General features: G+C 47.3%; 1 protein-coding gene across 1 annotated transcript in view; it reads left to right on the forward strand.

Moving 5' to 3' along the window:
- LOC143837329 (IgGFc-binding protein-like) overlaps positions 1–10167 on the forward strand; it is a 31785-nt gene extending 21618 nt beyond the window's left edge. The window contains exons 6-11 of the mRNA XM_077337011.1: positions 75–670; positions 1586–2156; positions 2974–3173; positions 4402–4785; positions 6784–7070; positions 9319–10167. Coding sequence (XP_077193126.1) covers positions 75–670; positions 1586–2156; positions 2974–3173; positions 4402–4785; positions 6784–7070; position 9319 — 2039 coding nt within the window. The 3' untranslated portion in view covers positions 9320–10167. The remainder of the gene's footprint in view (positions 1–74; positions 671–1585; positions 2157–2973; positions 3174–4401; positions 4786–6783; positions 7071–9318) is intronic.
- Positions 10168–15396: the final 5229 nt, after the last annotated feature.

Below are 15396 nucleotides of genomic sequence, written 5' to 3' on the forward strand. Positions count from 1 at the left end.
AGTATCTTGATGACAGATCGTACTAGCATTACAGTCCATATATCAGCAGAATTCTCCTTATTCTCCCCTTCCAGGCTTCCCCTGCCCACGTAATTCCCATTACGAGCTTTGTGGAAATGGCTGTCCTGAAACCTGCAACAGACTTTTAACAAAAACAGCCTGCGAGTCTCAGTGTACCGAAGGCTGCTTCTGTGATTCTGGATTCGTCCTCAGTGGGGCTCAGTGCGTCCCACTTGCAGAGTGTGGCTGTGTGCACCATGGCAGATACTACAAGACAGGAGAAGAATTCTACTCTGACTCTTCCTGCCAGGAGAAGTGTCACTGCATGGATCATGGAGATGTTGTGTGTGAACAGTTCTCCTGTGGCTCCCATGAGGAATGCAGGGTGGAGAAAGGCATCCAAGGCTGCCACCCAGTGGGATACGGAACAACGATAGCATCCGGGGACCCTCATTACATATCCTTTGATGGACGAAGATTCAGTTTTCACGGCTCCTGCACTTACACCTTAGCCAAAGTATGCAGTGAGGATCCTCAGCTACAGAGCTTGTCAGTATTGGTGGAGAATGAGAAGTCCAAGGACAGTCCAACAGTTCTCATAAGGAGTGTTGTGATTACCATTCATGGCTACACAGTTGTCCTTGAGAGGGGAATGAAGTGGAAGGCTATGGTATGTTCCTTGCCCATTCATATCTGTAGATCACGTGATACTAAACTGGGAGGGGTCGCGAACATAGCAGAAGACAGAATCAGAACACAGGATGATCTTGATAGGCTCGAGAAGTGGGCTAAACTGAATAAAATGAAATTCAATAGTGATAAATGTAAAGTTCTGCATATAGGTAGGAAAAACCAAATACACCAATATAGGATGGGGGAGACTTGTCTTCGCAGTAGCATGTGCGAAAAGGATCTAGGAGTCTTAGTAGACATACATTGAACATGAGTCAGCAGTGTGACTAAAAAGGCAAATGGAATTTGGGGCTGTATCAAATGGAGTATCATGTCCAGATCATGGGAGGTGATAGCACGACTTTACTCTGCACTGGTTCGGAGTACTGTGTTCAGTTTTGGGCACCCCAGTTGAAGAGGGGGGTAGACAAACTGGAGCTTGTCTAGTAGAGGGCAACGAAAATGGTGAGGGGTTTGGAGACCAAGACATATGAGGAATGGTTGGGGGAGCTTGTTCTGTTTAGCCTGGAGAGGAGGCTACTCAGAGGGGATCCTCAAGTATTTAAAAGGCTGCCATATAGAGGATGGAGCAGAGTTGTTCTCTCTTGCCCCAGAGGGACGGACCAGAACCAATGGGATGAAATTAATCCTATCTGAACATCCGAAAGAAGTTCTTGACAGAGCTGTGGAGCAGGCTTCCTTGGGAGGTGGTGGGTTCTCCATCCTAGAAGATTTTTAAATAGAGGCTGGAGAGCCATCTGACAGAGAGGCTGATTCTGTGAGGGCTTAAGGGGGTGGCAAGCTACAGTGGATGAGCGAGAGGGTCGTGAGTGTCCTGCATGGTGCAGAGGCTTGGACTAGATGACCCAGGAGGTCCCTTCCAGCTGTATGATTCTATGATTCTATGATGCAGGTGGATGGAGAGCTGCACACGCTGCCATTAAAGAAGCATGATGGAAAACTCTGGATGACCCAGGAGGGGAACAATATCATTCTCCAGTCCTCCTTTGGCTTCACAGTCCTTTACGACACTCTCTCTTACGTCCGCGTGTCTGTCCCCAGCACTTACCAGGGACACATGTGTGGTCTGGGAGGCAACTTCAACGGGGACAAGAGTGACGACTTCATGCTCCCTGATGGAAACCTGGCACAGGGTGTGGTTGAGTTTGGGGCCTCTTGGAAGGTCCCCAGGGATGGAGTCAGCTGCTCTGATGACTGTGGGGAGAACTGCCCTACCTGCGATGCTGCCAGGACAGCCCCATACAAGCCCACCCACTCCTGTGGCCTCATCCTGTCCAAGATGGGCCCCTTCAGAGACTGTCACCAAGTGGAGAGCCCCGTACCCTACTTTGAGCACTGCCTGTACGACGTGTGCGCTGCCGATGGCGCTCGAGAATCCCTCTGCCGGAGCATCCAGGCCTACGTCACGGCCTGCCAGGCAGCTGGCGCCAGAGTTGGAGCCTGGAGAACAGAGACCTTCTGCCGTAAGTCTGCAGAAAGGAATTCCCTTTTCTAATTTTCTCATGGGATGCTCCCCAAGCCAAAAAAATAAGCCGTTTAAAATAATTGTTCAGATTTTGGACGATTACTTCTCATTGCTGTGCTTCCAGTTACATATCCTATATTAAGATTTGCCCCCCTTTAGTGACACTTGGTTCTCCTTTTCTTGAATTTCTTTATTATCCTGTCCATTGTTTCTTCAGGCCCCTGCTTTTCTACATTGTCTCCCACTTTCCTTAGCCTGGGTTTTGTCTAAGGGTGCGGGTGAGTGCCTCTGGTGTTTCTCCTCCAGTGGCAAGACTGGGAATTGGGGCCATTTGGAGCGCTGCCTGCCTTCCTAGCCCCTTTCCTGTCCCAGAGATTGCTGGCATGGGCAAGTCCAGGAGAAGGCCTCTCCTGCTGCAGTGGCACCTCCCACCTGGGTTGCTCCACCACTTGTCCTCTCCCCGAACAACAACTTAAAAAATTACCAATTGGTAACTGCTACTCTTGAGCCTTTTGCGGCGCAGAGTGGTAAGGCAGCAGACATGCAGTCTGAAGCTCTGCCCATGAGGCTGGGAGTTTGATCCCAGCAGCCGGCTCAAAGTCGACTCAGCCTTCCATCCTTCCGAGGTCAGTAAAATGAGTACCCAGCTTGCTGGGGGGTAAATGGTAATGACTGGGGAAGGCACTGGCAAACCACCCCGTATTGCGTCTGCCATGAAAACACTAGAGGGCGTCACCCCAAGGGTCAGGCATGATCCAGCGCTTGTACAGGGGATACCTTTACCTTAACTGCTCCTCTGTGTTCCTTTCCTGCAGCCCTTACCTGTCCTGCCAACAGCCACTACGAGCCATGCACCACGACATGCGATTCCACCTGTGCCAGCTTGTCCACTGTGGCCCAGTGCACAAAGAATTGTTTTGAAGGCTGCCAGTGCAATGACGGCTATGCATTTGATGGAGACACATGTGTGCCTTTGGACAGATGTGGCTGTGTGCACAATGGGATCTACCTCAAGGTCAGTCTCTGTATTCCGGTCCAATTGTCAATTTTTTGGCTTAGAGGGCTGGCACAGCTGGCTTACATACCGGAAGTTGTGCATCTGCTTCACTTGGAGTCCAAATGAAGCGAGGCTAGCCGAACAGGTGGATGGAGAAGGGATGTGCCCATTTCAGAATAGCCATAGACTTCTCAAGGCACAGGGGAAAGGTGAATGGGGCTGGAATAAATGTACAATTCAGGGGAAAACCTCGCCAGTAAGATTGCCAAGCTTTAGGTAGGGTCTGGAGATTTCCCAGACTGCTCAATGGTCTTCATATGAGATCAGTTCTTTTGAAGAGAATGGTTCCCTTGGAGGGTGGATGATACTCTTCTGTCCTACTCCCCAGGCTCCACTTCAAACATTCCCTAGGAATTTCCCAGCCTTGAGCTGGCAGCTCTATTCCCCGTTTGGTGTAGTGGTTAGGAGTGTGGACTTCTAATCTGGTGAGCTGGGTTTGATTCCCCGCTCCCCCCACATGCAGCCTGCTGTGTGACGGCACTGTATGCTCGTCATGGCACTGATAAAGCTGTTCTGACCAAGCAGGTATATCAGGGCTCTCTCAGTCTCACCCACCTCACAGGGTGTCTGTTGTGGGGAGAGGAAAAGGCAGGCGAATGTGAGCCGCTTTGAGACTCCTTCAGGTAGAGAAAAGCGGCATATAAGAACCAACTCTTCTTCTTCTTCAGTAATCTCAGGGCTCTCTCAGCCTCACCTCCCTCACAGGGTGTCCTTTGTGGGGAGAGGAAAGAGAAGGGGGTTGTATGAAAACTAGCTCTTCTTCCTTATAATGGCTCCCAGACTCCTGAACTCAGTCTCTCAGAAAATGATCACTCTTTAAATTTTAGATGATAGGTCTCTTTCACATTGATTGCTTTAGGATGCTTTGGGCTGATCCTGTGTTGAGCAGGGGGTTGGACTAGATGGCCTGTATGGCCCCTTCCAACTCTATGATTTTATGATTCTATGATAAAAGTTGTCTTTGATTGGTTACCTTTTAAAAATCTTTTGCTTAATTTGCCAGTTCCTGCACATGTTCCCATGTTCATTAAAAAAAATCTTCATTTAATGTAAGCTGAGACATGGCTCTTTGCCCAAAATAATTATTTTGAAAACTACAATTAAATAACAAAAAGAGAAAATCGGAATGTCCATGTTGCTTCCCGACTCTTCCAACTATATTCACTGACCAGAGATTTCCCTACAGGCGAGAGAGAGCCTTTTCTCAGGAAACTGTGCTGAGAAATGTACCTGCACTGCCTCCAGCCAATTCACCTGTGAGGAAACCAGCTGTCCGGCCGAGCAGTCCTGCGCCCTTAAGGATGGCGTGCGTGGCTGTGTGACTCAAGAAGGCCAGTGCGAGCTCACCCCTGGAGCCCAGCTAACCTCCTTTGATGGCGCCTCTGTACAGTACATCTGTGGCGGTGTCTATGACGTGGTCTCTGTTTGTGATGAAGGCGCCCTCTCCTGGTTCAGGGTGTCAGTGCGCATTGAAGAGGACGAGGAGGAAGAGAATTTAATCGCAGGGAAGGCCGTCTACGTCCACTTCCAAGAAGCATCTATCATCGTGAAGAAAAACAGAGGGACATGGGTAAGAGGTCTTTAAGCAAATGGGTCAACTCCAAGATTTCATGAGGAACAAAGTATAAGCAGGCCCACCTCAGAAACTGCTCCTCCCTCCTCCTCTCTCCTCTAACCACATGTGATTTCATGATCTGCACTCACTTGAGTCTCATTGGTGCCACCCCTAGCAGAGCCTATCAGTGAGCTCAGAAGGGGATAATTCTGCTTAGGATGGCACTTGTACTTGCTTGAGGGAACCAGCATCTAATTTATAGGACGATGCAATCTGGCAATGAGGAAGATCCTCCTGCGATAACGAGGACTTTCTCATTCAGCTCGGTTAAATCTGTCTCTTAAAAAAAACAGTTTATGAATCTTTAAACATCAAAGTAATAGCTGTGCTTTTTTACTTGGTCTTAGTTGCAAATACTTGGTCTTAGTTGCAAGGCAGAGATGTAATAGATATGTGTAATAATTTAGAATAACGCCAGACACTCCGAAACAATGCTAAATGTGCTCCAAACAACCTTTGAAAAAGGACTGCCTTATTGTTGTTTCTAATTTTTACATCCTACTTTCTTCCCAATGGGGATCTAAAGCCCGTTGCAATGTTGCCTGCCTCTGCTTTATATTCCAAGCAAAAACTTTGTGAGGCAGTTTAGTGTGACTGATCCAAGGTCACCCTGCCAGCTGCCATAGCTGAGTCAGGATTGGAACTAGGGTTACCACTTGATGGCTGGGAGAGGGATGGGGGACAGGGGCAGTGGCGTCCCATCTATGATAGGATGTAATTCCCTGAGCAAATTCAGAAAAGATGTGCTATCCCTGCATCCTGTGGATTCAGCTGAATCCCTAGTGTAAAACTATAGAGTTTCCATAGAAATCTAGAGTGGCATGATGGGTTCATCATGCTGTTGATGCAATAGCATTTTCCCCCTTATATTTCCCCCTACCAAGTGATAGCAGGGATTGAGAGCTGCCAGCAGAAGATCTCTTTGCAATTCTAACTGGAACTCTAGTGCTCCAGTATGCAGTAATCACTGCATTTCACTGCTTTTCAGCATTCCCTGTGGGTACTTCAAAAACCAAAAGTGAGGAGATTCTGCCCTCAGCCCATTCCACAGGTTGGAAGCTACTACAGAGACCGCTAAGAACGAGGGATTGTCCGTTCAGCTCAGATAAGCCGAAAAGTACCCCAATCAATGCTGATTCGGGTACTTTTTTGGCTCATCCGAGCTGAACAGACAATACCCCGCATTCAAACGATCCGAATCAAGGAGCCGGATCACAATTCGGCAATTCAGCCACGATTCAACCTATTTAAATTCATCCCCCGTTTTATTAGGCAGCACCTTAAGGGGGGGGGGGAGTAGAGAGAGTGTGGTCCAAACAGTTGATAATGACGGCACTGTGCCTGCTCCCAAATGGGGAGGGATTTAAAGAGAGTGGGCGGGGCACCTATCATTATCAGCTCTTTGGTGGTTTTGCCACTCCCCTGCCCACACTGGGCCTTCTCCCTGCAGCCTGAGCCGGCAAGCATCTTTCCCACTGGGAGAGCTGGTTGTCACCAGCTTTTTATTCCCCATTTCACCCTTTCAGGCTGCAGAGCCTTCTCCCTGCAGCCTGAAAGGGCAGCGCAGGGAGGAAAGAGCCAATGGGAAAGCTGCTTGCCAACTCTTTAAACCTGCTTTAAACCTGCTTGCCACCAGCTCTTTCCTCCTCGTGGTGCCCTTCCAAACTGCAGAGACTTTTCTCCCTGCAGCCTGACAGGGTGGTCCTTCCGCCTGAGAAAGGATGGGAGGCATTTAAAAGCCCCACCAATCACCTTATCTGTTAAGATCAGTTGTCTGGTGCACACACCCCAGCCTTAGAAGGAGAAGTGGTCCTCGTACATGCAGATTCAAGTTAATGCCCAGCAGACTCCAATGCTTCCTTCATTTTGACCCCCATTGGTTCTTCCATACGATACCATGTGGTTCCTGCTGGAGCCCACCTCTCCTTTTGCCCTGATCTTCTTATCTTCCAGGTGAATGGGCGCTTAGTAAGACTGCCCTACAAGGTCTCCAAAGCCGTCTCCGTGAGCAACACTCAGGATGGCCTCTTGATCGACCAGGCCTCTCAGATGCAAGTTCACCTCCACCGTGACGGTGGTGTATCCATCAGAGTCCAGGAGAGCCTGTCCGGGAAACTATGTGCTCCCTGTGGAAACTTCAATGGAGACGCAGCTGATGACCTGAGGACACCCGATGGAGGAGGAAAGAAGAATCTTGCTGAGACCCTCCGGGCCTGGAAGGCAAAGGACCTCTCTCCTTAGTAAGTGGCTCCAAGGCACGGCCTCCTTATATGAAGGCAACTCGCTGGCATAAAGCTTTGAGTTCATCCTGGAAGTGATGTAAGGCAGTGGTCCCCAACCTTTTTATTACCGGGGACCGGTCAACACTTGACAATTTTACTGAAGCCCAGGGGGTGTAGTCTTTTGCTGAGGGACGTCGCCACCACCTGAGACCCTGCTCCACTTGCTTTCCCGCTGGTGCCCCTGAATTCCCGCCGCCCGTTGGGGGGCGCTGCCAGCAGCAGCTGCATATTGCCACGCTGAAGGGGAGCACCAACCATGGTGGCCACTGGTGAGCACCAAAGGTGAGCCGGCAGCAGCTGGGGAGGAAGAGGAGGAGGAGCTGCGGCCCGGTACCGACTGATCTACGGACCGGTCCCAGTCCCTGGACTGGGGGTTGGGGACCACTGATGTAAGGCATCCAATGTGAGCACAGTTAAAAGCACATTACAAAATGAAGAATATCTATCCTTTCATGATCTCTAAGATTTTAAAATCCCTGCAGACTAGAATGAACCCAGGCTTCAATACTGCCATCGCCATATTCAGGAGTATCTACTCTTAATCACAGGTAGGGATGGGCAATGCTGATCTGAATACACTTTGGGTCTTATCCGAGGTCAATTGCACATCCCATCAATTTACACGAGTCAAATCAGAGAAGTCTGAAGTGATTCTGTCTTAATTCAGCTGGTTAAGAAAGACCCCAGGAAGGCTGATGGGGAAGATATATAAAGATCCCACTAAACAGCTGATCCTCCAGATCAGCTGCTTTGCAGGCTCTTTCTCCCCAGCAGACCTTTTTGAGATTATGGAGAACCTCACGCCCTGCCTCCCTGACCCTCCTGGAGCTGACTGCAGGCTGAGATCAGGGAGTGTGGGTGCAAAGCTGAGACGTCAACCCCACACCCTGCCTCCCCAACCCTCCTGGAGGCTGGGATATGTGTGAATTGTGGAGCTGACCTGTCAACGCTAATGTTAAGAGAAATGCTCGGCAATCCCATAATGTTCTGATTAAAAATTAGGGGAATCAGCTATGTGAAAAGGGGGAGAATTAGCTAGGATCTCTCTTACAGTTTACGAGGTGATTAAGCCCTTCAGGAATCCAAGGCAGACAACAAACACTGTTTAAAATAATATTGTGGCTTTATTTACAGAATCAGACTAAGCAATTACGCCAGTGGTTCTCAACCTTCCTAATGCCACGACCCTTTAATACAATTCCTCCTGTTGTGGTGCCCCCCAACCATAACATTATGCAAGGGTTCTTTCACAGAAATTAAACCGAAACTAACCAATGGCATGAAATTCCATTGTTCATGATTGTATACAAATTGTTATTTTTTCCTGGGGTTTCCCAGTTCAGTTCTGCCTCTTGTCCCACCATGCTGATCTCGCTCTTTTCCACTGCCCCAGACAAACGAACACTATCTCTTGATCTACCCCACAAGGCGGTTGTGTGGATGCCCCTCCCCTGGCCAAGCTGCATGCCCTGCCGCAACCCCTGTGAAAGGGTCGTTCGACCCCCAGGTTGAGAACCACTGAATTACACTAACACCTACAGCAGAAAGAAATAAGACAGGAAGAGGACATCAAGGTTCATACGATTACTGGGTTCGTGAGGTCAGTCAGTCATGCCAACCTTCACTGATGCTCTGCAGACAAAGTCTGGCCTGAATTTTGCCTTATGTCTAGGCCAGAGCAACTGTCCCAAATCCAGAGTTGTGATTGAAAAAGCACACAAGTGCTATTCTTGTCCCACAATGAGGTCTGTTATTATAGGTGCTGATCCAGGGTCTCTGGCACCATGGGAGTCCAGAGGGTCTGGTTTTCACTGGTTGTAATCCAGGGTCTGGTAGCCCTGGTCACATTTCAGGTGTATGGTTGCATAGGTTACACTGTGCTTAGGTTCCGGCTCCACAGACTCCAAATCTGTCTACTTTCCTTTAGTACTACTTTCCTTTAAATGCCTTCAGAGCTGCAAAACGACTGATCCCTGGAGAGGCTTTCCTCTGTAGCAGGATCAGCTGTCTGGCACCCAATTCAGCTGAACTGGTTCAAGTTTCCTGAACCCGCTGAATTTAAATCAATATACGAATCAGTGATTTGGTTGATTCAAGTTTCACCGAATTAGGAAAACTCCAATAGAAAAAACTGCCACAGTTTTCTCCAAGCACAACCTTAATCACTGGACCTATGTAATAACTGTGGTCTTCACCCTTCCCCTAGGACAAGATCCCTTCTTTGAGGGTGGCTACCACTGTATGCTATGGAAGATGGAGAACGCCCCTGAAGAACTGGAATGAAAAGTACCTGAAGTCATACGTTTATCATGCAGCCAACAACTTCCCAATGAAATTCGTGATCTTGCCATCCTGTGAATGTTCCAAATCAAGAAAGCACCATCTCACAGGGTGTAATGAAAGGCGACAGAAACCTCAGAACGACAGACGTCTGATGTGAGCAGCTGATAACTTTTTTTCTTTTGTGTTTGGTGTCTCCTTGAGATCTCTAATAACATCAGTTTGGTTTTTTGAACAAATGAAAGGTATTGCTATCTATAATCAAGAGACACTGTTTCAGTAAGCAGTAGACAATGTTTTTTTACCTATCTAAATTGGGCTGTAGCTTTAAGGAGAGATACAAGAGACAGAACCCTGGACCTTTGGCTTGCTGAGCAGATGCTCTAAGTATTTGGAAGGTTGAAACCGAGGAGGACAGGGAAAGATTCCTCTTGGCAGCAGAAGACAGGACCTGCAATAATGGGCTTAAACCACATGGGGAACAATATCGGCTAGATATCAGGAAAAAAATTTCATAGCCGGAGTAGTTCATCAGTGGGATCGGCTGCCTAAGGAGGTGGTGAGCTCCCCCTCACTGGCCGTCTTCAAGCAGCGGCTGGACAGATCCTTATCCTGGATGCTGTAGGCTGATCCTACATTGAGCAGGGGGTTGGACTAGATGGCCTGTATGTCTCTCTTCCAACTCTAGGATTCTATGATTCACTGAGACACAATTAAATCTGTATACATTTTTATATGAATAAAGCATCCATATGAATAAACCTTTGAACAAGACTGTAGTTTTTAGTTTTATGTTGTTGTTGTTAGGTGCGAAGTTGTGTCCAACCCATCACAACCCCATGGACAATGATCCTTCCTGTCCTCTACCATTCCCCAGAGTCCATTTAAGCTCACACCGACTGCTTCCGTGACTTCATCCAGCCACGTCATTCTCTGTCGTCCCCTTCTTTTGCCCTCAATCGCTCCCAGCATTAGGCTCTTCTCCAGGGAGTCCTTCCTTCTCATGAGGTGGACGAAGTATTTGAGTTTCATCTTCAGGATCTGGCTTTTTAAAGAGCAGTCAGGGCTGATCTCCTCTAGGACTGACCGGTTTGTTCGCCTTGCAGTCCAAGGGACTCGCAAGAGTCTTCTCCAGCACCAGAGTTCAAAAGCCTCAATTCTTTGACGCTCGGCCTTCCTTATGGTCCAACTTTCGCAGCCATACACTGCAACTGGGAAGACCATAGCCTTGACTAGATGCACGTTTGTTGGCAGAGTGATGTCTCTGCTTTTTAGGGTGCTGTCTAGATTTATTTTATATATGCATAAGTTTTTTGTATGTATTTATTATTTTGAAAAGTTGTGTGCCACCTCTGAAGATGGCTCATTAGGATTTTTATTTTATTTTACTTCTCTTACAACCCATCTTTCTCTCCAAACGAGGACCCAAAGAGGTTTGTAATGCTCTCCTTTCCTGCAGTTTCTCGTCACAACACCCCTGTGAGGTAGGTTAGGCTGAGATTGTGTGACTGGCCAAAGTCACCCAGCAAGCTTCCATGGCATGAGTGGGGGGATTCATTCCTCGGTATCCCAAATTCTAGTCTGACACTCTGTGCCGTGCTGGCTCTAAAAATAAAGTAAATAGAATAAAAAAAACTTTTTGAAAATCATCAGTAAAAACAAAATCAATCAAACAATCAATAATACTATTTATTAATACAAGCAAACCAAGGCAAAAAAGCACATGAAACAAACTGACCAGTCCAAAATAATGGCAATAAAATAGTCCCCAGGGTAGAAACTGATTAGAGAAGAAAATATCCCAGCAGTGACCCCGTCCCCAAACTGAAATTCCCTTCGGTGAGTAAACAGAGGCATGCTTCCTCTAAGAGGGCATCTTCTACCCATAGATTTTGATTAAAAAAACCCACTTTTTTCAAAAAAGAGTCCAATTTAATATAACATTTAAACAACAGTGCTGGTGATAAAGAAGAAGAAAAATCTGTCTTAAAAAGAAGCTCCGTCCTTCCTTTTTTGGCTACTTGCAGGCTGGAGAAGCAAGAGGACAAGAAACTTTACTTTCTGCGCAAGTTAGCCTCTCTTGTCAACTCCAAAAAAGGAGGATGAGGCCACCTAGACCCAAGGCCAAACATCATGTGAAAACCTGTCACACAGCTTATCCAGCTCCAAAGCCCTCCAATGTGACATGGGCTCATGGATTCTTTTCTCTACAGCAGGGGTAGTCAACCTGTGGTCCTCCAGATGTTCATGGACTACAATTCCCATGAGCCCCTGCCAGCAGTTGCAACTGCTGGCAGGGGCTCATGGGAATTGGAGTCCATGAACATCTGGAGGACTACAATTCCCATTTGCAACTGCTGGCAGGGGCTCATGGGAATTGTAGTCCATGAACATCTGGAGGACCACAGGTTGACTACCTCTGCTCTACAGAGATGGAAAGCTAAAGCTCAGACTGTGTGATTAAGCAGAGTGTTAACGCCATTCAAAGAACTGGAATCAGAGCTGGACTGGGAGGACATGTGGCTATATCAGGTATGAATCAGGCCAGATTATAGAAAGTTGTTCTCTTGAAGGGACAATGAGTTTCAGCAGACAAGGAGTTCTCTTAATAACATTAAGGCTAATAAAGATAACATTAAGGCTAATGAAGATAACATTAAGGCTAATGACTTTGACCATATGAAAGAAAGCCTGAATTTCTTACAGTTGTTTTGCTCACTCTCTGGCTAAGGGAAGCCACCGCTTGAATATCCATTTCATGGTTTCACAGTCTGTGTTCTTCTGATAAGAACATAAGAAGGGCCATGTTAGAGCAGAGCAAAGTCTATCCATGCCACTCACACAGCGGCCAAGCGGCTAACTCTAGGAAACCTGAAAACAGGAAAATCATAATACCATTATCCTCCAGTACTGAAGCACCCCTGGTAGTGGAGGGAGAAGATATCCATCATGAGCCAGGTTGGTGAAATGGTTAGGAGTGTGGACTTCTAATCTGTCGAGCCAGGTTGGATTCCCCGCTCCTCCCTCACATGCAGCCAGCTGGGTGACCTTGGGCTCTCCACAGCACTGATAAAGCTGTTCTGACCGAGCAGGAATATCAGGGCTCTCTCAGCCTGACCCACCCCACAGGGTGTCTGTTGTGGGGAGAGGAAAGGGAAGGCCACTTCCCTTTGAGACTCCTTTGGGTAGAGAAAAGCAGCATCTAAGAACCAACTTCATCTTCATCTTATTTGTTTTCCTCCTCCTCCTTCTCCATGATTTTTTCCACCCCTTTTTAATGATGAAGCTATACTTTGAAACAGGACAGGACACCTGCGGGTCCTTTTTCCGTAGGCATTTAGCACCTGTGAGTGCATTTTTTTGTTCTAATCCTTTTGATACCTGTGGATATTACTGTCCCAAGTATTTTTTATGAGTGACATACCCTGTCCAGTGTGATGCTCCTTAGTACTTCTTCCATCCATCTTAAGGGAGCTCGATATTCATTTCACCTACTCTCATGTCAGCATCAGCTGTCATTTTGTCATCGGTGATATATGAGGGTAAGAAGTGACAAAAAGCCCGGTCACATGTTATCGTAAAAGAAAAAGAAAACTGACTGTTCACAAAAGCCACTCACTGGGTCAAAAGTGTTTGCATGATTTGTCGTGATAGGGTGACCAAGGATACCTTCATGGCTAGTCAAGAGAGCGATAAGGTCACCCAGATGCTGCTTGGAGGTATAGTTTAGTGCAGGGGTAGTTAAACTGTGGCCCACCAGATGTCACTGGCAGTCTTCAAGCAAAGGTTGGATCCACACTTTTCTTGGATGCTTTAGGATAGTTAGGGCTGATCCTGCGTTGAGCAGGGGGTTGGACTAGATGGCCTGCATGGCCCCTTCCAACTCTATGATTCTATGATTCTATGTCCATGGACTACAATTCCCATGAGCCCCTGCCAGTGTTGTAGTCCATGGACATCTGGAGGGCCGCAGTTTGACTACCTCTGGTGTAGTGGTTAGTTCCACCGACTTCTAATCTGGTGAGCCGGGTTTGATTCGCCGCTTCTCTACCTGCAGCCAGCTGGGTGACCTTGGGCTCGCCACAGCAATGTAAGTAGTTTTCCAAAATATAGTTCAGAGAGATGGGGAGAGGCAAAGTGAGTGAATAAGAACCATTATCCAGCTCATCCAAAGCAGTGATGATAGAAGATAGACGAGCAGAGTCTTGGATCCTAGAGCTTCTAAGAACCTCAAGAAGGCCAATAAAGGTATCTGAATCTGAAACCTCAAGAGGGCTTCCTAGGAGATTCCTCTGGTATTCTGTAGCACACATAAAGCCCAGTGGGATTCTGGCCCAGTGGCAGAGCATCTACTTGATAGCCTAACAATTTTGGTAAATAAGCAAACATAAAACAGAGTCAGTTGAGTTTGTTTTCTTGCTACAGGGGATGAAGCAGGAGAAACTGTGGTGGTTGAGGCTGAACTCCTGTCCATGATCCATGCGCAGTCCTTTCCAACCTGCCTGGAGGGAGGATGTTTCTGTGCCACCAACCTAGCTCCAGATGCTTTACCATGACCTAGAGCTGTAGGAATGTTCCTGGCCCATGAGAGGTGTGTCTGGCCTTGACCAGGCCAGGAACTTTTTGGTCCTGGCCCCAACCTGATGGAATGAGCTAAGGGCTCGATGGAGCTTTCACAGTTCCACAGGGCCTGCAAGATGGTGCTCTTCCACTAGGTATTTGATTGAGGCAAGGGTAATTAAGTTCAGAGGCTCCTCACTGTCTCAGCCATGTCATCCAGCTTCTTCTTCCATGTGGAAGAAGTTAGAGAGGGAGGCTGCAAGGGGGTGGGACATCACTCTTTATTGGCTGTTCGTTGGATGGATAGACAATCAGGAATGGGACAGGTGGGACAGCTTCCCTGATTGGTGGGAAGGCATTAACACCAGCTCCTCCCACCACCTTTTTTTTGCAGAGATTTTGCAGTACCAAAAGGCTGACCAGTATCCCCCCCTCCCCCAAACATGGGAAAGACAGAAATAGGGATGGGCTTCAATAAGCCTAAAAATACTCAACTCAAGGTGGATTCAAGTTCTTAGCAGTTTTAGCAGAGCCAAATGATAATCCCCATACATTCTAATGAGACAAATCTGAAAAGCCCAAAGTGATTCGGGCTTAATTCAGCAGATTGGAAAAGACCCAACCAAACAGTCTTTAAATGTCTCCCCAGCAGACCCGTCTGAAGCTGTGGAGAGCAGGCTCACCAGAAAAATGATATATTCTTTAAAAAACCAATTAGCACTATCTATCTAAAGGACTGTTGCTCAATAATTTTGATGATTAACCGTTTGAATGTTCATCAGTGTAATAGGTCATTTTCATTGATGTAATTAATCAGTTAAAGTACAGAGATCTGAATATGAATGAAATATGGGGGAAAGAGAGTTAATAATATAAGAAGAGCCCTGTTGGATCAGACCAGTGGTCCATCTAGTCCAGCATCCTCTCTCGTGCAGTAGCCAACCAGTTCCTCTGGACAGCCAACATCATGGTATAAGGTTGGAGGCCTTTCCTTGATATTGACTTCTGGCTCTGAGATTTGGGGGATTAGTGCCTCTGAATATGGAGGTTCTTCCCAGTCACCATGGCTAGTGGTGGTGGTGGTGGTGGTGGTGGTGGAGGAGGAAGAAGAGGAAGAGGAAGAAGAGTTGGTTCTTAAGATGGGTGAGGCTGAGAGAGCCCTGATATCACTGCTCAGTCAGAACAGCTTTATCAGTGCCATGGAGAACTCAAGGTCACCCAGCTGGCTGCATGTGGGGGAGTGCGGAATCAAATCCGGCTCACCAGATTAGAAGTCCGCAGTCCTAACCACTACACCAAACTAGTTTAGTAGCCATTGATAGACTTATCCTCCATGAATCTAAGAAGGTAACCAGAAATGTTGCAGCAGGCTGATAAAGAAGATTCTTAGGAGAGATCCCACTGGCATATTATTGATTTCCAAGCTTATAGTAGATCATTGATA

This window comes from Paroedura picta, chromosome 5, assembly GCF_049243985.1.
Source record: "Paroedura picta isolate Pp20150507F chromosome 5, Ppicta_v3.0, whole genome shotgun sequence".
In the NCBI taxonomy this organism is placed as follows: domain Eukaryota; kingdom Metazoa; phylum Chordata; class Lepidosauria; order Squamata; family Gekkonidae; genus Paroedura; species Paroedura picta.